This window comes from Etheostoma cragini, chromosome 13, assembly GCF_013103735.1.
Source record: "Etheostoma cragini isolate CJK2018 chromosome 13, CSU_Ecrag_1.0, whole genome shotgun sequence".
Classification (NCBI taxonomy): domain Eukaryota; kingdom Metazoa; phylum Chordata; class Actinopteri; order Perciformes; family Percidae; genus Etheostoma; species Etheostoma cragini.
In genome coordinates, this window is record NC_048419.1 from 13,091,594 (window position 1) to 13,114,720 (window position 23,127).

A 23,127-nucleotide genomic window follows, 5' to 3' on the forward strand; every position below is an offset into this window, starting at 1 on the left:
ACCTACAATGGTTTGCCATATTTTTTTCTGAAATACATATGAGGTCCAAATCAGAGAATCCATAAAAAAAAATACCTAAATACTTGCATGTATAAATGTGTAGTCTATCTCTTCCAATTCTCTGACCTTCAGAAACTGAATCTATTTTTAATCGCTTCTGAGCAGAAATTCAAATTAAATTAACTAGGACTTTCTAGGACAGAAAAATGACCCTGGATACTCTCGCTAGAGGGAATAGAGTATGGGAATCAACCACATATTTTGGTATTGGTGGTGTATTCATCCCTTTACTGCCTTTATGGAGTAAGTGGGCCATCTTTTAATATTGCTGTTTCTGTCTCTGTACTCTTGAGATATACCTAAAGGTTCGTGCAGTGATGTCTCCAGAGGGAGGTGCAATGGATGGATCAATAAATGAAATTTAGTAAAGTAGAAGAAAACATCAATTGTACTTACACACTTATGTAATTGTCCACTGTACAAAATGGCATAGGCATGCTATCTTTCTGCAGAAACAATGTGGTGTAACTGATAGAAAAGGTAAAGCGAGGTCTCTCTTTCTTTAACCCATCTCACACAAAGAACATCCAAATCAGCTGGTCTCTGTACTAAAAGAGTTTAATATTTCATCTGTGCTACATGGTAATTACAAAAAATACATTGTAACATAAGATACTGTATAACATCAAATAGCGTCCAAAATAGTCATATAAAGTTTGTAAAGAGAAATTTGTACGTTTTTGGTGACAAAAAAGCATGCTCAGGATCACACATGTGAGGCATTTTTGGGTACACATCACGGCATACTTTACAAAATCATAATGTAATCTGATGATCGGGTAAGCGCATGAAAGTGATTACTGGCTAGGGTTATGGCAGCCTTTGACAATTGAAAAATCCCTGTGTCTATCAAAATGTTAAAAAGAGGTTAAACAATACTGTTGTTCAGTCGACCGTTCCAGTCCCAGCTCAGATCTGTACAGCTGGTTGCCATCTTGGGGTCAAAATCAAGTGCTCCCCTGAGTGGCAGGTTATAAATGATTCAAACTAAAGCCGACGCTGAAGGCATACACATCTTGATCCAATGTTATGCCTGCGTGACTTTAAACAGTACAGGAGGAGAGACACACAAAGGACAAGTTAGGGAAAGGTTTTATCGCAGCATTATCACTCAAAACAGGAGGCAAAGAGTTTCTTTCATCCCCTCTCACCAAAACAGTTTCATAATCATGCAACATGAAAATGAAGGCAGAAGTTCCGAAATAGACTCATTTTGTTGAGGACTTTTGGTCGGAGTTCTATTAACTACATATAACTTGCTGTAAAAAAAAAAAAAAAAAGGTCTTTGCCATGTGGGGTGAATATGATAAGAATGTAGTAACTGGGCAACCATGACCAGTCACCTGTAACTGAAAGTAGATGAACAAAAGCGCAATCTTTCTTGCACACATTTTGAGCAAATATATTGAAAAACGTGCTCAACAGAAAAAGGCAAACAAGTAAAAAAAGAAGAAAAAAATAGTGTTCAGTAAATCTTAATAAATCTAACATAAAACTTGCCAATACAAGTGGGGAACTGGTTCTCTAAAATGTTACTCAAATGAAGCATTCCTTTCTCAACTGTAGTTCAAATTAAATCATAACCAGATATTTTTGGCTTTTACTAAATAAAACATTTTAGAAGGCGCAGTACAACTGTGTGTAAGTGTGAATGAGTGTGCAGACACACATAAATGTAGGCCTTTACTTTTAGTGTGTTGGAAACCTTACTGTAAACTCAAAGTCCATCACACAAACACTTCTCTGTGTGGGATCTTTTCCTGAGCAGGCTGCAGTGGGAATGATGGGCCGGGGTATGGTGCAGCTGTGTGGGTTTGTGTGTTGGCGTCCAGCTGCGTGTCCGGCGTGGCGGGAGGGCTGAGGAACGAGTCGTAATCAAAGCCTTTGAGAGGTTGCAGAGACAAAGTGAGACCTCGTCTAGCTTTGGCAGCTCGGTCAGGTCTCTCTCTCAGCTCCAGAATCACCTGGACAGTGACAAGAAAACAATCACTTTGGTTTTCCTACATTATTGAACATTTCTTCAACAATCAGACTCATGTTTCCAGGGTTTTTTTCTGGCTCAGAATGGGCCATAGAGAGAGGATTTGAATTGCTATTTTTATTCTCAATTCTTACCATTTTGGTGGTGATCTCCCTTTGAGGCTGTCTAACACCTCTTTTGTAGGGCGCTAACAATTTCTCTATGCAGGAAAAACCCTGGTTTTAACAGCCAAACTGACATTCATCAGTTACCTCAACAGGCTGGCGCTGCATAAGGGCGAGGTCAAAAGTTGTTCCGCGAAAGAAGGTTTGGCGTTTGAAACGATCGAGGGTCCTCAGGCGGCGGGAGGGAGTCTTGCACAAAAGCTGGACAGAGAAACATGTGTAGGTCATAATATGCCATCAAACCGAGCAGTCAGTAGATACTGGTGCATGTAGTCAAACAGTCTGAAGTGTGGCTCTAAATGTCATGATTACACGTATTTATGTCATTACCTCTGTTATTAGCAAGGCCAGTGGGGAGCTGAGGCTCAGAGGCGTTTCATAGGGAAAGTTTCTTACTTTCCTCAGCATACTGCAGTGATCTGGTTCTGGAGGCATGGGAAACTGAGGAGTGTTTGAGGTGTACAAGGAGATATAATTCAGTGTGTTTCAATTTTCAGAATTCCAGATTTTAGACTTTTAACATTGAAAAGCATATGTCTGCTAATGACTAGATTTAAGAAAACATATAATACTTTGAGTCCTTTAAATGTAGATCATCAAATGGAAAATATCCTCAAGAAGAAAGCATAAAATGAATTCAACAACAGCAATAAGCACAAGGTACATATCTTCACATGTTCTGAGAGTGCTCTCCCGTTGGTCAGTTCTGGAGCAATATTGCATCCAAAGTTTCCGCCGTGATGAATGTTACTGTGCCCGTTACTGACAATGTAATGATCGGTCGGCCTTTCAGCTCTCTAGAACTCAAAAACATGCTGTATTTGCTGGACTTACAGCTGCAAAGAAAATGACTGCAACCTGTTGGAAACCTCCCCATGACTTGTCTATCTGTACATGGACCCTTTCCTTTTTGGATGTCATGTACATAGAACTGTCAACAGCATGCTTCCATGGAGCGCCAAGAAAGACCCTGGACACTTGGCACAACATCAATGACTCCTTGAGGTCCTGTGCATGTGTTTGGTCCTTTGTGTTGTGTCTGTGTGTGTGTAGGTCTGTTTATGCATGTGTTTTTGTGTGTCTGTTTCTGTTTCTGCTTGTGTTGTTTTGTCTTCTCCCTCCAAGCTTTCCTCTCGGTGTGTTTTGGCTCTATGACACGTTCCAATGTCTCAGTGTATTGTTTTTAATTGTTTACAATGCATTCTTTACAATGTTAGTTAACAACAAAATCTCAGCTATGCCAGAGAAGGTAGGTGAGAGTAATATCTGCTCATCATGCAAGACATGCCGAGCCTACCGGCAACAAGCTCTCACCTTCCCAGTAACCAATGTGAAAAGCAGAATTCCCAGCGACCACCAATCAGCTGCGTGGTTGTAAGGTCCGCCACTCAGCACCTCTGGGGCTGCAGAGCAGACAGATCACGCTCATAGCACTGGATGTACTAATTCTTTGTTCATTTACATGCATACATTCTCTGCCCAGTATAATAGATTACAATAATACACAAAACATTAGTCCTCAGCATCTGCAGATCACTGTTCTGCAGATGTGGAGGAATATTTCTCACCCATGTATTGGATAGTTCCACAAATGGTAAAAGCTCTTCCTCCTCTCTCTAGGCGACGGGACAAACCAAAGTCAGCTAAGCGAAGGTGTCCTAGAGCAGACCATTTGATTTACATCATTATGTGCAAATGACATGAGATGAAACTTACTGATGCAGTTACAACTGGTTTAAAACAGTAAAATACTCCAATACTAATCTGATCTCAGTAGCACATGCCATTGGATACAAAGGATGTTCCCTCACAGTATAAACAGATGCACTGTTTGCATTAATGTGCATAGAATGACAGATTTGCCCAGTCAAGATTCTGGAAGGTTCTCCTACACACCAGAGCTAGGCTGCTCTCTGCTGGTTTTTACTTACCGTTGTCTGTCAGCAGGATATTCTCCATCTACAAAATAAACCAGTACCAAAAAGACTGAATTAGACACCCATCCATATTCACCGATGTACTATGTCAGCTATACTGATAATGCTGTAGCAGATTTAATAAAAACCATAAAAAGTCATCTGCAGCCTGCAAAACAGCAAACTAATACAACCAAAACTGCCAAAAGCTGCTCATGAAAAAACACATATTAACTGCATTGATACATTTCAATAAAACTCTACTTCGATGAAATATAAATAAATAAAAGGAAAGCTTTAAATCTAATAAGCTAATCACAAGAATGCATCATTGGTCTGATTAACAAACAGTAATTAACAAAGTGTGTTGACAGATAAGGAAACATTTCATGCCGAGGAGTAGATGTACTCTGAACTGGTAGAAAACATCTTTAAAGTATAAAACATTCAGTAGGTAAAGGTGTTTACTGGGAACCATACAATTTGATGTTTGTACGTGTTTAGTAACAAAACAAAAGTAGATTTTTTAAAAAATAATGATGATGCACTAAGATCGCTGAGTTGGTTGTTTAGAAATGAATCGTGGATGTAGGCCAGTCACTTGTAGCATTTATTTTCTTTCTGCTGCTACGTGGTGCACGGTGTAAGTGAACTTTAGCATTTTGCTGGTATGTAGATGTGTATACATTATGTTATGATTGATGTTTTGCCTTATCCATGTTACTGGATGACGTCTTGTAATCTCATTCTGGATGGCCAGAATGTTTCGAATGACGAATTACTTTCGAAGAAAGGACTGATGTTACCCACAAACTTTATTAAAACGGAATACTTTTGTTTACATTTTGTAGCATAAATCAGAATATATGGTCTGTCATTTTGGTCCAAAACTTGTGAATAACCTCCCTCTCTTACCTTCACATCTCTGTGGATGATCCCAAAGTCATGCAAAAAGCCTGCGAAAAACCACCAAAGAAGAACAAAACTATAAAACTCAACTAAACTAGAATATTTAACATCCTACTGGCAGATTGAAAGCCCAATGGCACTGCTTTGTTGCTGTGGGAGATCCTTTTGAGAGCTCATCTAATTTTAATGAGTCCCCTTTTTATAATTACTTACAATTAAATACTGTTAGCTAGGGAAACTTTCCTGTAGTCACCTCTGATTTAATTAGGATATTTGAGGAGAAATAGGAGGTCTTTGTTATGTCAGTACTCACCGAGTGCACATCCCAACTCTGCTGCAAACACTCGCACCGTGTCCTCCGAGAAATGACCGATCATCTGCCAGTAAGTGTACAGGTCACCTGTGCTGCAGTAATCACACACTGTGGGGGTTACAGACAGCATTAAAACATGCCTCTGTCATGAAATGTGAGATTTGAGAGGTAGTGAAAGTCAACGGGATGTGGAGCACACACTAGTAAAAGAAATAAAGAAACGGGAGTGTAAAATGGAAGTGTGTGTAAAACTATTTCTACTTTCTCTACAAACCAAACATAGGTGATGTACTGTAGTCTGTTTTGAAAAATAAAGGTAAAAAGTGTGTCTGGAACAATGGATCCCTCTCCTTGGAAACAGGAATGTAGCATCAAGGAGCCACCCCTCTGTTATATTATACATGGTGACTTTATGTGGTCTTGATTTGCTCAAAATATGTTCAATATCTACATTTATGGCTCAATGATTCTGTGACTATTCACTGTTCAAGCAATCCGAGCCATCCTCTATTTTGACTGTGAAAACTGTGTCTTGCTGCAGCAGCATTTAACATCTGGTCCCTGGGCTAACAAATTTGCTCTCTTTTCACAGGGTGTGAGGTAGCTAACAAACTGGGTCACACTTTCTGAGTTAGTGGCTGAATTGTAGAAAAAGGGTAAAAGCTCTGAAGGATAGGAAAAAGAGGTGAAGCAGATTTAGGACACACAGGCAGTGGTATATTGGGGTTGTAGGGGATAAAGTAGCAAGGCAAAACAACCAGACAAAACTACTTAATAGGAATCTCAATCTTCTGGGAATCATGTTCTAGGTGTTAGGTCAGGGATTGTGGGTAAATTCTGGACAAGACTATCAGTGTTGAGGTGAGAAAAGGCGGAGTGAGGGTTTTTTTGGGTAGTGGATCTGGGTTGGATTTGGGTCATTGGTCTCTGGCTAACTCACTAATGTAGAGGTGGTGCTGAGTCTGCCAGCAGTCTTGGAGGTCATGGACAAATGGGTGGCGAACCTGACGCTGCGGGCAAATGTCCAAGATCAACCTGATAAATAAAGATACCTAAAAAGTGTATCACCTCCTCAGACCAATTACAATGTGTCCCACAACACATCAGTTGGGTCACAGCAAAAGCTTTAGTCTTACCTCCATTTAATATATAGTTTATTAGGAATATCATCAGCATTAGTACATTAGCAATGTTTAATAACTTGGGTGCTTAAACCAAGTCCTTTCAAAGGCACATATTAATGTCTAAAAACTTTCAAGATGGTATTTTTTTACTAAAAATCTACAAACTCACAATAATTTTCAAGGCCCTGTTCTTTGTACCCACCTGCACAATAACTTCTTCTTTTGACTGCTCCAACACCCCGAGTCTCAGAATCTCTGATTTAGGTATAACCTGCTGGACGATAAAAAGACTGACAGGAAACAAAACTACACAGGACTGGAATGATAGACAGCCTCAATGAATACACTTAAAATGACATGCCCTGAGTTGATTGTAATTTTGACAATTAAAGATTTCATGGACATCATAGTCGTAACAAATGTTTGCCTGCATAAAAACATTTTGTATTTCTTTTACTTTCAGTGTTACAGTCCTGCAGTCATTTAGCACACCACGTACAAACAGTATTAAGTCAAAACCAACCTCATACTGTCTTTCACCTTTGGCCTATTTGCACATATCATATTATTTTCATGAATTAATAAACTGTCTGTTCATTTGTGGTTTTGATCAATCAAAAAAAACACATTTGAAATGTGAGATTCAGGCACAAGACTCACTTTGACAGCATATGTTTTCTGTTCATTCTTGTCCTTTACTTTCAGAATGGGTCCAAATGACCCTTTGGCGATGTAACTCAACACCTGTTGGGATGAAAAACAGTGACAGAGGAAGAGAGAGGTACAGAGACATTATCCAATCATATCCAGCCTTACATATGATTGGTGTCTATGTTGAAATTGAGGTCTACCTGAAAGTGTTTGTACCCAGGCACAGTTCTGTGGGGGAATTCGGGCAAGAACAAGGTAATGAACCCTGGCAGGCTCCACTCTGCTCTCAGCTTGCCTGGGCCGACTCCCGCCAACCTCAGGACATGGTCTGGGACGTCGGGGGGTTTGCCTTGGAGCATTCGACGCTGGCCCAGATGCAGGGCAGATGGTGCCAGGCGACAGAGGCCTGGTGCGATAGACAGGCCTAAGCTGGAGAGGAAGCCCCGCCATCCAGATGAGAAGTCTTCCTCCTCCTGGCCTTCAGCGGGCCTCTGTAGGGGATGCAAAAAGAAGCATTATGGTACAGGTTAGTAGATGTTAAACTTTAGCCGAATCCACAGTGTTTGGGGCTGTTTTACACAATCAACACTTATCAAAGCAGGCATGAAAGCAACTTTCTTCCTTTACTTGACCCTTTTAGACTTCATATCATAGCCCAGAAACTCAAAAAACAACATTGCTGGTGTAAACTATGCATGCCAAAGGCCTTTTAAAATATAATATATTCTGAATATATCAGTTACTAATTTCTTCCACTTCTCAGAATTGCCTGTGGCTGCAACAGCTGCTATAGCGTTAACTGTGGGAGGAGAATTGCAATCTCCAACTCCTACAAAACATGTCCTACTGTACTGGATTGTTGATTGCATTTGCTAAATTATCAGCCTAACTTTAGTTTGTGACTTTGTGCAAACCCCCTGAAAAGCATCAATGGAGGGCAGTGGCCAACAGATTTGTTTCACTTAACCATTCCTGCGCTCATCTGTGATTTAACATGAGAGAAAAAAACAACGACAACTTTGGTCTGGATTCAATCTGCAGTCACCCGGTCAGCCCCCTTCCCCCCACCTCCCCCTGGGCTGCACAACAGCTCTGATGCTCTGTGGTGCAAGATGTGTGTAATCAGCCATGCAGGATGTTATCAACATGATCGAGCTAAATGAAGGACACGTTCAGTCGGTCAGCAGAGATGAATGCCATCAGTGCGACATCCCCCTGACATCTGCCAAGGGACGGGCCAATGTTAAGGTTTTATTTGGACATTGTGCGTTATAAAATTATACAATTGCCAAAAGTATGTTAGATACCAGTACCGGACATGGGAAGATGTCGCCTTCAAAGTAAACTCGTAAATACTACAGGTGCTTTTGAAGACAGCAGAACATATTTTAACAGGGATAGAGTACGAGTTTATCAATAACACAAATTGGTAACACTTTATTTCAACGTAGCTAGTGCTAACACATAACCATTCAGGATTGGCAGTCGTCGCTGCCTGAGGATTTCGGGAACATCGCCATGGAAACAGGGACCCCCTTACGTGCGTCACACCGTAGCAACCAATTTCAATCGACTCACCTTCCTGTTTTTACTGCCGTCGGCCCCCATCAGTGTGACAGCACATCGGTACTGTAAACTCAGTGCGACGTATGCTTCTCATCCAGGTACCTCACATTTAACCGCGCGCCTTCACGGTAGCCTAGCAACAGTATTGTGCACAACACAGAGATTGATATAAGGGTTGACGACGTTTACAATACTCTTTACCTTCAATCTGCAGTTAAGCAGGCTATCCGGTGCAAAAGTGATAGATATGGCGACATAGAACCAAGTTAATCCCTAGTATGGGTAACGTCAGCGTAAATCCGCCCACATCTTCGCCATCCAATGAGACCGCGACCTGGTGGAGTTCAACCCCCCCCCCCCCCGTTATCAGAGCCGCAGACATCCATTCTACATGGAAGTGACTCCTGTTTCTATTGTCGTTTGCATCATTGGCAAGGCGAGACAAACGAATGCATTCTGTATCGATAGGTCTTTAATTGACATCGCCATTAGAATTCTTCAGTTCACTTGCTGTAAAATAAACCAGCGCATGCATCATTTTTGCCGACTAACATGTTTACAGCAAACCCACAGGGCAACATCAAAAGGTTATTAATGTGTGCATGATGACAGCTCGAGCATAGAGCCCAGAACAGTGCTGATTTATGAGCTCCAAGGAAAACGTCCTTGTACAGATGTGGGACATAATGGCACCTAAATCCTCCCCACTTGAATTCCTTTCCGTCATGACTGAATGACAAGAAAACTCAAATCAAGACTAGATTAACAAAGTAAAAAAAAAAAAAAAAATACAGTCCTGCAAAGTCATGACAGCCCAAGTGCCATTTATTTGGGACCAAGAACAAATAAAGCAGACAGTGCATACATTTTACTTTCACATCTTGTTAACCATGTGTGTCGTTTCTACAAAATAAACCAAACTGTTGAGCTTTAAATAAACAAGTAGAAAAGGGTTTTTTAATCCAAGTGGGAGCATTCCGGGTTTTACAGGAGGATCGGCATCACATTCAGTCATCCTCGTCGAAGTCCTTCTTGCCCTGTGGGGGTTTGGGTCCCCCTGCTGGTTTAGCCATGATGATCTGAAAGGAGAATGAACAGAAGTCAGTCCTTTCTGTCTGGAAATCACCAAGATCCACGCAGCCGCCTGTAGGCTCGGAGGCAGTAAGGTTCACGTCAGACCGATTATTCAAATAAAACATACCCATTAGACAGCAGTTAGCAAAAAATACATATTTTAATTCAACCTATGTGCAAAAATAATGACTTTGGGCTATATTTTTAAAGTAAAAGAGCTCCCTTAAATCCACCGTTAGATATATAGAGACAAACAGACAGACACTATGAGAAAATGTGCTACAATGGAATAAAAATGGAATTCATGCTTTCAAGACCAAAGAGGGCTGAGATCTAGACCCTCCAGGTTTATTTCCGATGAAGTAGAATGCCTCCCCAGTAATTTGGAGGAAAATGCTCTCCAGACAACAACGCCCCATGTCCCTCCGAGCCCTATATCTCATTTACAGGTTCCCTTTGTATTGAATTATGTTACATGAATCATCTTTAAATTCTGCACTTGCCTGAGGACATTACCTGAAAGAAAAAAGGTCGCGAAGGCATGCAGCATGCTAACAAACCATACTGTATCCGTTTTGTGCAAGTTTAGTCTCAAAGTGATTTAGTTTGCTGTCAGTGACACACTCGGTATCATTAAAAAACACAAGAGAAGTGGCCAAATGCTGTTGCTCTACCACTTGTCTCTGCATTGAGCTCTGCGGTACACCTGGTGTTAGTAGTGACAGGCAAAACAAACCAAACGTTTTACAATGTCATGTTTCCGTGAGCGAGTGAGTACATCCTGTGAGTCAAAAACACACACATTCCAGGACCTACTGACGGAGGGGGTGTGTGCGCCCTCTAATGGTGAGTTTCAAAATTATCAGGTGCTTCTTCCCAATCGTCCTTGTCCCAATGGCCTCTCTGCTTGGGAGCTTTGGGTCCCCCTGAAGGCTTAGCCATGATGATCTAGATCGCACATATATACACACACACTAACGTCACCCAAACCAGAATTCTTTGTGAAGGAACAAATCTCTTGAATGTAAAGACGTGACTCGTCCCCAACTTGAGTGAGCTGCACCTGAATCTGATCCACACCACAGATCAGGATAGGGTTTTGTTTAACTGTTCGAATCTGTATACTAAAAGGTATATTTAAATTCTCATGATATATTTAATTTTTCTGTTTGACAATATGAAATAGAATAACAAAAAGGATGAGTGACATTCTATATTGTTCAACAAATCTATGAAAACAAAAATCTAAGAAATTCCTGTGCCATAGAATAATATTAAATTAAAATAATGTAATATATAGAATATTAATTCATATTAAAAAAAACATGATTATAGTTGAACTGGGAGACATGAACCTTGTGATAACGAATGTAAGAGCTGTGGTTTAATTTCAACCATTAATAAATACACCAGCCTGCTGCCATAATGCTCACTGATACAAATGTGGTAATGTAGTAATCCTTGGCGGAAAATATTTCCCCAAAAATGTACGATTCACTTTCGTCTGAGGCATGTTTGCTAAAAATTACCGTGCTCAGCTGATTGAGGAAATCATTTTTATCCCCTTAAAATTGATCTTTTTAAAGACTTGGGTCTTCATTAGGAATTAATGGGCATGGGTTGAGTTCCACAGAGAGTGTAAGGAAGTTGGAAATAGAGGATGAAAACCCGACTTGACGGGACCCGACCTGCCGAGATCGGAAAGATATTTAGAAAATGATGTTTGGGTCGGGCTCGGTCCCATCAGAACAACAAATAACACCTGCCTTGTCCTTAAAAGACCATTAGATGGGCATGATATGGGAAGTAGTTGCACATAAAAATATTTATTTATTTGTGTCTAAATTTTGTAACAGTGTTGCGAGTATTTGTACAAACCTGGTCAACTCTCAGTACTGTGATGGCAGCGTTGGTAGCCAGTTTGATGCCCCAGTATTTGACCAGGTAAGGCTCCAGAATGCCGGCTTCAAGCATGTCCTTCACAGCGGGGCCTTCTCCCTAAAGACAACATCACATCGTCAGAACTAAACAGACGCGGGTCGTTCAATACGTCACCAAATAAATTGCTATGCATTCAGGAAAAGAGGTAGTATCAAGTTATGTACTTGCGTGTGTTTTTGAACTATAAGAGCCACGAGTTAAATGAAACCGACAGAGCACAATAACAGGCTACATTGTTGAATGTTGAATGACATCATGGACTCTTAACCTTACTTTATTTGAAATGCCTCTGTTACAGCATTTGAGTTTTTCTCTGCAATATGGCAAAATGTGCATTGACAATTAAAATCAGTTTGACGTTATTTCATTTTTTAAACATTTGCTCAGAACTATTTACGTACAAATACACACCTCAATGTCGAAGCCCATGTTTTTGTGTCCCTCATGATGCGCAGAGTATAGTTTAGAGAGCAGCTCACTCCCCTTAACACCAGAGTTCTCAGCCAGCGCTCGTGGAAAAGCCTCAAAGGCTTCAGCAAACTTCTTAATGGCATACTGGTCCAGACCCGGGCAGGACTAAAGAGAGGGGGGGGGGGGGGGGGGGGGGGGGGGGGGGGGGGGGGGGGGGGGGGGGGGGGGGGGGGGAATCAGCTCATGTTTATGCAATTCAATCAGCTGATGATGCAGTAAAGAAAAAAAACCTAACCAAGAGGAGAAGCATTAGTTTGAACCTGGTGATCTTCTGTTTATTTACTCAAGTGTGCATACCTCTCCATATGAGGTGATCTGTTTGGCCAGCTCAATCTCAGTGGCTCCTGCTCCAGGTATCAGTCGCTTGTCCTACAGGCGGTGAGTAACACACAAACTGTAGCTGTTGTGCAGGTCAAGCAGTAAATCAAATAAGTTAATAATCACTTTTACTTTTGAGATTGACTCATACTTATTGTAAAACAATGTGTGCATTGACAAATGGCAAACATTCTTTCATTTACATCTCCTTTAAAGTTTAAAACATACCACAGTGGTTTATGTTGTAGACTTACCCTGACCAGAACCTTGAAGGTGTTGACTCCATCATCTATAGCCCTCTCAATGTCATCCATCAGGTTGTCAGTGGAGCCTCGGATCACCACCGTTGAGATGAGACCGTCTTCTTTCTCTGTTCAAAACAATCAAGACCAAACCATATGTTGAGCCTAAAACTCATATGGAGCAAAGCTCAGGTATAAAATTAAAACATGCAAGGCCGGAGCAAAGAATGAGTTACCGTGTTTGAAGACCACCACATGAGTGTCCCCCACCTCTGTCAGGTACACGTTGTCACAGTGACCCATCTCATCTGGAGTTGGAGGAGTCTAAAGAAGCAGAAAAGCATAATTTTACATTATATAATGGTGCATTTCATTATGTTCATATAACTGATCTGAAAGAAATATAACAACACTCACCATCCTGGGCAGTGCTACAGCTCCAACAGTCTTGCATAACCTCCTGAGGTCCCACTTGGAGTTAAGCCTGATGGGGGGGAAGGAGGATTTAAGTGCACCATGATAAAAAGGTATCCTTACATAAAGACGTTGTAATACCACTACATTAATACAGGCATCTGTCATTTCCCTCTATGTGGTTGTGGTGAAGGACATGGAAGGGTTAACATTGAAGGAGAAAACTGTTGTCTCTCCGAGGACTTGATAATTAATACGTATTTGGATTGTCAGGGGTCTATCTGGGTCTTACCTGACCACCATGAGGTTGTACTTGTTGGCATAGTGCAGCGCCATGTCAGCCACTTTCCCCCCAGTTACCACCACGTTGGCACCAGCCTCTTTGATGGCCTTCACCTGAGCCTCCATCATATCTTCCTCTCCCTTACTGAAGTCCATGAGTTCCTTTGCGTTATTTATCAGCACTGTGCCCTATGAGACAGATAGGACTATTGTTAGCACCCAAGATTAGAACCTTTATATCAACTTTATAAACCGCTGATAACAGGCCCCAACCTTTCACAGCAAGTTGTCACAGTGGGAATAGTAACCTACATGCATGATGGCGTGGTTCAATTTAAGTGTCCCAGTAAGTTATGACCCAGCGACAGTTAGAAAGCATGCACAACATCAGTACCCTGAAACTTCTAAATGGCATTCAGGCAACATTAATTATATTATTTTTGCTCAAAATGTTCGTTATAGACACAAAAAAAAATCCAGATCCTAAAGCCGATAATTGCAGGCCAAATGTATTATAATGTGAAACCTAAGTTAACCAGCATATGTTAAACCATAAACCTTAAGCTCAATTCATTTTGGTTGTTGAGGTCAGATGTCTCTAAAGCATCAAAGAGCGACTAAAGCATCCATTACCTTAGTCTCTGTCACCATGCAGTCAAAGGGGCAGGAGTAGACAGCAATCTTGGCGTCTTTAACTGATGTGACATCTCCCTCTGCTTCCTTCTTAAAAACCATGCCATGTAACATGGTGGATGACGTCACTCCACAACCCTGAAAACACCATATACATTAAACTAGAAACAAACAACACACACAAGACAAAATATTTTCAATGGACAATGCGGCTTACCATAATCTTGCACACTCTGACATTATCAACAGTGAAGTTGCCGGACTCTGGGAAGATGGACACTGTGGAACAAACCAATAAAGAAACAAACTTAAGAGACTTACTCAATTAATCCTACCATTAAGATAATTATGTTTGACAGCAGACAGCTGGTTTAGTTTAGGTAGTCTAAATTGCCGACTAACCACAAGCCTGTGCAATGAGGTTAGCGAGGAAGTCTTCGTTGCCATACTGTTTACTCATGACTGCAGTACGGATGAGAGATGCTGCCTCCTTAACATCATGGAGGTTCTCGGCTGAGGAACATACGCAGTCTGACAATAGCTCTAGAGTCTTTTTACAAGCTTTCTCGTAGCCTTCAATCACCTGTCAAAAAGAGGAAAAGGGACACTGAGCAAATGCAGGGATCCATTCCTTATAAAAAGCATTATGGCGTAAGCCTGATATTGATGTATAATATTAAGCTAATTTGCATTAAGTGTTTTTCTTCAGTAGGTGTGGTAACATATGACATTACTCAAAGTACCACCAAGAAAATGGGAGACCGCTTCAGAAGACAGGCAAAAAACTAAATGGTACAGAGTACATTATGGGCAGAAATGAAAATCAATACAAGTATTTTTTATCAAAAGACCTTGCTGTCATATCAAAAAAAATAATTACACAGCACAACATGCATGATGATGACCGACAACTACGTTTACCTCCGACACCGACAGGCCCATCCTGAGCAGCTCTTCAGCCAGCTCCAGCAGAGCTCCAGCAAACACCAGGACAAAGTTCGTACCGTCTCCAACCTCCTGCTCTTGCATGTGGGAGGCCATCACTACCATTTTGGCGGCTGGATGCTGCACCTATAAAAACAAATGGCATTTACAGAAACAGTTATTAAACATTAACTAACTTATAAATAATGTCTGTATGCAATATGTTGCAAGTATTTATTACAAGTAGTTAGTTTCATTTAGTTTTGTTGGATTTCTGGGTGATTCTAGGGGGGATTATTTTATAGGTAAAAAAAAATAAGCCGCTGCTTCAGGTTATTCCTTTTTTGGTTAGCTATGGGGGAAAATTGGGGGAGATAAATGTTTCTGTCATGTATGTTAACCGAAATAAAATTATTCATCAAAAGGTTTCCTCACCTCAAGCTCTCTGAGAATTGTCGCAGCGTCATTGGTGACAAACAACTTTTCCAGGTGATTGATGACCATTTTGTTCATGCCTGAAAGCCAACAATGTCAGTTTAGCCATCACAGATGTTGTTGTCTCGCCAATAAAGGCTGGATCAACAAACTTGATACAAATAAATATTGGAGTAGCTCCAGTTTACCGTTTGGTCCATATGCAGTGCGTGTGGTCTGAGAAAGCTCCTTACAGGCTCTGATGTTACGAAAGACGGCCTCCTCAAGCCCGGAATAGTGCTGCATCAGAGAAAATAACTCTGTTAATAATACTGTGAATTTCCAAAGAGAGATGTATTTCATTAGTGTACATGTATGACAACGTTACTGGCATGCATAACTAACGTTAACAGAAAACAAATCGTATCAAGATAGTTTAACTAATTGATCTATCGGAATAATCCTGGGAATATGAGGTTTATTCAATACGATACGTTATGCATCTTGGACAGCATCATCAACAGATGCAAGATGAGTTAGAGCTAACTCAAAACAGGAAGCATCAGCATCCATGGCAAAACGGTGGTGACAATCAAAGCCTCAGTACTGACAGTTAACTGGGTCTGACTGCTAGTCTGACAGTTACCTACCACTGCAGCTAATCAACGTATACACTTAAGTGCAAGAGAAGACACTGCGACGCAGCCTTTGGTCCATCCCAACAGTCCCGGGAGCAGACGACCCGAGCGGCCTGTATTGCTTCTAGAATTCTCCCTCATGACTATGAACCAGCGTGCTAACTCACGCTAGCTAGCATGCTAGTTCACAACCATTCACTCAAAGCTACCAAATTACTCCAAAAAACTCATTTAACCTCACCTTGGCGCCATCCTTCAACATTTGGGCAAAGCCAGGAGCTTTGGGCACGTGCAGAGCCATTTTCGGATGTTTAGCAGCCCCGGTATCTTTGAGAAAGTTGCCGCGGCGTGTGTTCAGCTCTGGGTACAAAGCCGGAGAGACAGAGGAGGAGCGATTTCAACGAGGCGTGGGACTGAAGACGGGTAACAACAAGGGTCAAACCGAGCGATTCACGTTTCAACTGCTGTAACAATGGCCCACCACTGTGGGGAGCTGTTGCCTTAGAAATGTTACATTAAAAAAAGAATTCACTTTTATACTTTATACTTCTAAACCTTTATTTACTTGTAAAAACAAAAACCACTACCATGTAAAAACACTCTAACCGTGTTAAAACAATATTTTGTTTGTGAATTGACTTTGGGTGCCACAAAAGGCACTTTAAATAAAATATATTAATAATCAATAAAAAACACTAAAAGTAGAAGTTCACTAGAATTATTTTTGAAGCATTAAAATGTAAACTGCACTTTAATTTGAAAATTAGTCATTGTGAAGCTATTTTCATATACCTGTTGGGTGGTTTAATCTAAAAAAATCCATCATATATAGCAAATAATACTAGCTATAAATGTAGTGGTAGGGGAGATTATATATATATATATATATATATATATATATATATATATATATATATATATATATATATATATAAAGATGTTTTCAGTTTTTTGTCAGTTTAAAATTTATATTGAGCCAAGGGAAGTGTTGTATCCATTGAAATTCAAATAAAAACTGTATTAACGGCAATACAACCATCACTACACAAAAATAGCCTTATCCCACCCTATCACATTTCTAAATCCACATTTAACTATTTGATGGATTCTGTGAAATATTGCCATGGCATAAACAAAGAAATGTCTTCTAATGTCACACTGCAAAGCACTCGTTTCCAAATTCTATCAAACTGTGAGTTTATTTTTGTAAAAGATTTTCAAAGCCTGTGTCCTTCACTACTGGTTCCGATGTGTAGAAGATCCGGTTCTAGCAGTATGAATATGTACATGCATAATAAATATTACTTACAAGAATAGATTCCACATTATTTAATTTGAGACACTACAAACAAGTATTGTGTTGCTGTAACAAAAAGGCTATTGAAGCTTACAGGTTTTCATTTTGAGGATGTTCATTTGAAAGTCACGCTAACTCTAAAAACCTGCTCGACATAGCTCTAGAACATCCTCATCGTTCACATCAGATTAAAAGTCATTACAATTTTCCTCATCACGTTATCAAATGATTTATGTGTACAGTACTGATGCATAAATCATCCACAAGCCATTATAAATGCAGAGCTCAGCCTCAAGGAAAGATATGGAGGGAAAAAAATAATGATCTCACTTTAATACTGCCTAAGCTACTGTACATACATACTATATAAAAAAAGTCCCCCTAATAGAAAAGGCACTTTACAAATTGTACATAATCAAATGTAATTAAAAAACAACAACAGTAAAACAAATTTTAGTTACATTATTGCATACATATAAATTAGAGGAAAAATGCATCTCCCCTTGTTCAGTAACTTTAGTGTTAGTTCGGCAGATAACATTTTGGTCTTGTGCAGCATTTCTTTTACAGTAAATATCAGAAACATGCAAAAGGTGTCTATGCTGAAAGTGATAATACAAACTACAATATTAGTATCATGATAATGTAACTAAGACATTTGGTTGTAGCAGCATGACAAGTACATACACCACAATACAGAAATCCCTTTGGTAGCTACAATAAGGATACATTACCAAAAACCAGCTAAACTAAGATGTAAACACACAAAAATTACTTAAATGTTACCAACTACACAAAACTTACAGTAATTAAAAGAGAAGGCAAGCTGCCATGTAACCGTCTCCCAGTATCATGACAACACTACATGTAAATGTAACAGTGATACATGTTAAACATGGCTCCAAAAAGGTCCTGTGTTTTACATACAGACAGCATGTAGCTGGTTCAGTTGGGTTTGCGAACAGTGTTCACAGCTGTGTGGGCCCAACCTCCCAGTGTGTTTGTGAGATTTGTGGCTCGGCGTGTGAGGTTTGAGTGACTGAGTTTACCGCTTGGGTCCAACTTTCTCATCACTGCTCCTCCAGAACGTTCCCTCATACTTGTCCTGCAGGGGGAGAGAGAAAACAAGAACTACTGCAGAAAGAATACACAGAGGGAGACATAGTACACACTTAGTTTTAAGACTGCACTCATGTCAGTGAGAAATAGAAAACTAAAAGCAATGCATCATTTATTTACTTATCTCCTCTTTCTAAGTCTATCTTAAAGTGCTAATATTACCGTCATTTTCAGGTTCATATTGTATTGAGACGATTGTAGGGAGTCGCAGGCGAGCATTATAAGATGTGTTACAAAATGACGCACGCTTGTCACGTAAGTAAAGGCTGGACTACAATAAAGCTGTATGGAGCTGTTTGTGAACGTTGTTTTCTCTGAAAGACGGTAAGCATGTAGGCTTTTCACTTTGTAAACCTATTACATGCACACAAAAAAAGCGTAATATGAGCACTTAAAAAAGAAGAAGTTATTTTCCAATTGTTTGTGCTCTTTTTTGTTTGGTTACTGTTAGAAAATGATGATACTCTTTTCTTTTCGGGTTAATATTTAACTGTTTTGAATGGTGAAAAAGACAAAGTACTGTTTCTGCTCTCACAAGATAAACACAGGTACCACTGTCTGACTTTGTGAAAAGCACAGGACGCTCCTAAGGGCCGAGCAGGGGGGGGGGGGGGGGGGGGGGGGGGGGGGGGATGCCCTGCCTGACCAGACATAACACCATCTTTGTGATAAAGAATTTATCTTAATAAAAAAGCTGCTGTTGAAGGCTTTCGTTAGTCACTTTCTGTACTTTGTTGTGAGTGCTGTCTTTAAGAAGAACTTCGTTGATTCTGTGTGTTCTTTATTAAATAATTGTCTTAACAGTTACCATTAATGTGAAATGACTGAGCTAGATTTGTTTATGAAAAGGGGGTATGTTGTTATTATTTCCAGAATGAGACAAAACAGTTGTTGACATATCAGAAGACAAGGTTTCTTAACGGTACATCTAGAAACGAGACTCTTCTCCAGCAGTGCTTCAGTATTTATGTTAAGTCCATTTAAAACCTTGAATTTGGAAAACGAATGAATTCAAATAGAGCTGAAAGAACAGTGACATAACAAGACAACATGTAAAGCAAAGAGTAGTAAAGGAGGAAGGAAGTGTGAGTCTGATGGAGAAGAAGAGCATCCTTTTCTTGGACAATGACAGAAAAGACAAGGAAAGCTTTTCATTGCAACAGGTCACAGAGTTATTTCACAATTTCATACGGTACATCCAAGGGTTCATGCATCGAAACACAGACACCGGGCCAGCTCTGCCATGCACTTTCATGTCACAAAATTAGTTACACTTTGAGCATATGCTTCCACAAAATTTTGGGATATTTACATTTACCTTCTTCCCTACTCCGCAATTAGGGAATAGTTGAACTGCCTGTTGTAGGAAAAAACAAATGTGTTTTATCACCAAAGGAAAAGCCTTTTATACAGTGATAAAAAGCCTGCATGTATTAAACACTGATAATAGACGATGTCACTGTCCAGATGCCTTTCGTTGTTTTACAGTAGATTTTGTCCTTTATGGGCGGGTCCGATTCAACATTTTGAATGTCAACACAGGAAGTGATGTAAATATACTCCAACCTCCCTCAAGCACACTTTTGTCATTTCATCTGGCTCCAATTCACACAGCCATACTCTCTCCCCCTGCTGTCGCCCCCTCACTCCCTCCTCATTCAAATACCAGAAACATAGAAACAGTTTCAAATCTAGCCGGGAAGAATGTGTCTGGGGGGAGGGGAAGGAAGTCTGGTGACCCACAAGCTGTTGGGATTCTTTAGGTGGGAGGGTAAAGAGGGTGATCATGCATTTGTCTCTCTATGTAAAAAATATGAAGGAACAACAGAAACGCGACCAAGGCTTCCTCAAATACGCAAAACACTCATCCACCTATGGAACACATGCGTTCATTCACACATATACAGAAAATGGATTTCACGCACCTTTGACCCACTATTTATTACCCACAACCAGAAAATAACTCACAAAAAACTGAAAATGCAAATAAAACTTCTAACTATTAGAAAATCTAAATGTTAAAAACCCAAAATGAAGATCCTTTACCCATTGTCTCTGCCAATAATATCGTCAAAGGCCTTGGACAGATGTTTGAGCCTCCTGATTCCACTGGACACCGACTCCAAATCTCGGTCAAACTTTCTGTTACAGCAAAGAAACACTCAGAGAAGATTCAACCACAGGAAGCAAACAGAGACTAATACAATTTGGAAAACAGTGATGGAAAAAAGGGACACTCACAGCCTCTGGTTCTGTGTGTTGGGGGAGGCAAAGGGACTTCGTAATGCAGCCATGCGGACAAGCTGCCGCCTCCCTCCTCCTGTTTTCACCCCTCGGACGCCAGCGTCAGGAGTCCTCCTCCCCCTAGAGCCTGGGGTACGTCCAGGAGTAACTGCTGATCTGGGGGTGCGTCTGGGAGTCGCAGCCCGGCTAGGCGTACTTCTTGGGGTGCGAGAAGTTGATGCGCCGGATTCTTCCCCATCACATGTCTGACCCGGGGTTGCTACCAAACACTCTTCACGTGTAAACTCTCTGGTCCTCTGCAGCCTCTGGGTAGGGGAGAAAAGAAAACAAGGGAAGAGAGAGATGGTGAGGAGGGAACAAAACAGCCTACCATTGTCTTGATTATCTTATGTATATCAAAACAGAAATAACAAGAGATGTACAAATGTTTGGGACTTAATCCATCTACCTGATATACCCCAGTAATGGAGTTCCGAGCATTGCGAGTAAGTTTGCGGACCGCGTTGGGCTTTGGCTGCTCCTTCTGGGTCTCCCATGTTGGATTTTCTGGGAGAGAGTTGGTCTGGACCGAACGTAGCGGGAGCCGCTTGCGCAAAGACATTCGCAGAGAGTTAAGTGAAGATGAAGAGCGAAGCTTGCGGAAACGGTCGGGGGCTTCTGGGGAGCTCTCCGCCCCGTCCGACTCATCCAGGACTGTGTGTGCCCGCCACACTCCACCCACAGCTTTACCTACGCCATCCATCACTGAAGACGCCATGCTTGTCCAGGCTGCAACATATTGTGACACACAGATGTTTGTGTTAGTTGAAAGAAAACCAGTAGAAAACAGCACTTTATAATAACCGTCACTGTTTAACTGGTTCCTTTTATATTCATATCAATGTTCAATTTGCTCAATAAAAAAGGGAGAAAATGATTTCCTTTCATACTATTTGTTGCATTTTAGTAGAAAACTGAAAGCAGCAGAACAACTGAGTACACTTCAATTTCTGTTTGTCATAAGCAAAATCGTTATTGCGATACATTTAAAAATGTTATAGCATATTTTCCTTATATTGTGAAGCCCTATTTTAATAACAAATTTTAAAAATAACTGTGCTTTACACTGGTGTGGGAATAAATTACAATTTGCTGCCTGGACAATAACTCCAGGTCCCCAGCAAATTGATGTTGTTGTTACATCATACAGCAGTCTGAAACAACTTTGATAATCAACTTATTATTTTTCAAGCAAAAATGACTCTGGTTCCACCTCCTCAAATGTCAGGATTTGTTCATCTCCTTTCAGGCTAGATGCTATTTGTATGTAAATTAAATGAGATTTGGAGTGTTGGTATATATTTTAAAACATCACACTCAGCTCTTGGAAAATGTAATGGGGTATTTTATGAATCAGTAGATTAATTGTTGATAATAATTGTTAGTTGCAGGCATAGCTAATCGCGCTAAAGGATATAATTCAAATAAAAAAATAATATTATATATAAATACTAACGTTTACTCATGATAACATTCGAAATAAAACAAAGTATTAATCACATTAGGTATAACGTTACAAGAAGTAAATAAGAGACATTTCCAGACATTAAGACCGAGATAAACAAGTTCAACTCTTCACATTCTCGAGCTAATGCGTTAGCTCCCTAGCTAAGTGCAACGGTAACGGACATTTAGAGAAATCACTGCACAATTATTTGCCAACGTTACTGACCAAAAATGTGAAACTTGTTGATTAACAAAGCACGGAAAATGACCCGTAACCACGCGTAAAGTCAAGCAGCAGCTAACCGTGTTAGTGAAAGTTTGGTGGCTATTGTTTGATCTGGATGTTTTAGCTTTGCTGACTGCCCCTTACTGATTATTTTTTAAGCATCTGAAACACCAGAGGAGTAAATAACAGCGATGTAACACGTGTGCGTCAAATAGGAACAATAATTAAGTTACAAGATTAACACGTCTAACAACTTATACGTTTTAAAGAACCAATGGCAAAGGATTATTATTCACTAACAACAAAAACAGGGCTGAGTTTGCGAAAGCCTCGTTAGCTTATCTGCAGTAAGGTTATTGTTAGCTGCCTTAGCCCACCTCAGTTTACACTAAACAAAGTCTACGTTAAATAACTTATATTGAACACCAGTTACTCAACCGTCTAGCTACAGTGACACCAGCTCACCTGAAAGTACAAGTTGTGAGAATTGACTAGATACTTCAGCTGCCTCTTGCTGTTGTTTCTTTCTTCCACTGTTTGAATTTGGCGGTGGACCGCAGACCGCACGCAGACACACATGACCACGCCCTTCACGCAAAGCCCCCCCGGATGACGTAACACGTCAAGTCTGGGTGTATGGCTATGATTGGTCATCATGAGTTGCAAAAAATGTGCTTCAAAATAATAATAAAAATGATGCTTCGAAAATATAAACTGACAG

The 23,127-nt window shown here is 40.4% G+C and overlaps 3 protein-coding genes across 9 annotated transcripts; all 3 read right to left on the reverse strand.

Moving 5' to 3' along the window:
* Window positions 1–71: 71 nt before the first annotated feature.
* LOC117955178 lies at window positions 72–23,014 on the reverse strand. 5 transcript variants are annotated; one of them, XR_004658974.1, is made up of 6 exons: window positions 22,865–23,012; window positions 21,144–21,466; window positions 20,693–21,000; window positions 20,498–20,593; window positions 18,211–18,437; window positions 72–82 (listed from the first exon to the last, which is right to left on the reverse strand). XR_004658974.1 is itself a non-coding variant. In XM_034889448.1 (6 exons), the coding sequence occupies exons 1-5, from the start codon at window positions 22,983–22,985 to the stop codon at window positions 19,778–19,780; spliced, it is 879 nt and encodes a 292-aa protein (XP_034745339.1). In that variant the 5' UTR covers window positions 22,986–23,011; the 3' UTR covers window positions 17,458–18,437; window positions 19,770–19,777. The 5 variants fall into 5 exon arrangements, 4 of the variants coding, with proteins under 4 accessions (XP_034745339.1, XP_034745336.1, XP_034745335.1 ...); XM_034889448.1 differs by lacking the exon at window positions 72–82 and adding an exon at window positions 19,770–19,808 and having other exon boundaries at window positions 17,458–18,437; window positions 22,865–23,011; XM_034889445.1 differs by lacking the exon at window positions 72–82 and having other exon boundaries at window positions 17,458–18,440; window positions 20,501–20,593.
* On the reverse strand, window positions 1,144–9,012 carry rskrb (ribosomal protein S6 kinase related b). The gene is made up of 13 exons (XM_034889434.1): window positions 8,697–9,012; window positions 7,319–7,609; window positions 7,128–7,211; window positions 6,670–6,738; window positions 6,284–6,353; window positions 5,344–5,451; window positions 5,037–5,077; window positions 4,137–4,164; window positions 3,774–3,863; window positions 3,520–3,608; window positions 2,536–2,646; window positions 2,293–2,406; window positions 1,144–2,024 (listed from the first exon to the last, which is right to left on the reverse strand). Exons 1-13 carry the CDS (start codon window positions 8,724–8,726, stop codon window positions 1,788–1,790), a joined length of 1,362 nt encoding a protein of 453 aa, XP_034745325.1. The 5' UTR covers window positions 8,727–9,012; the 3' UTR covers window positions 1,144–1,787.
* cct8 (chaperonin containing TCP1, subunit 8 (theta)) lies at window positions 9,492–16,495 on the reverse strand. Of its 3 annotated transcripts, none has more exons than XM_034889425.1 (16): window positions 16,277–16,495; window positions 15,607–15,697; window positions 15,419–15,498; window positions 14,981–15,130; window positions 14,462–14,642; window positions 14,277–14,338; window positions 14,060–14,197; window positions 13,437–13,615; window positions 13,148–13,214; window positions 12,967–13,054; window positions 12,743–12,858; window positions 12,468–12,539; window positions 12,111–12,275; window positions 11,637–11,756; window positions 10,579–10,706; window positions 9,492–9,763 (listed from the first exon to the last, which is right to left on the reverse strand). In XM_034889425.1, the coding sequence occupies exons 1-15, from the start codon at window positions 16,334–16,336 to the stop codon at window positions 10,599–10,601; spliced, it is 1,677 nt and encodes a 558-aa protein (XP_034745316.1). In that variant the 5' UTR covers window positions 16,337–16,495; the 3' UTR covers window positions 9,492–9,763; window positions 10,579–10,598. The 3 variants fall into 3 exon arrangements, with proteins under 3 accessions (XP_034745316.1, XP_034745314.1, XP_034745317.1); XM_034889423.1 differs by having other exon boundaries at window positions 10,575–10,706; XM_034889426.1 differs by lacking the exon at window positions 10,579–10,706.
* Window positions 23,015–23,127: the final 113 nt, after the last annotated feature.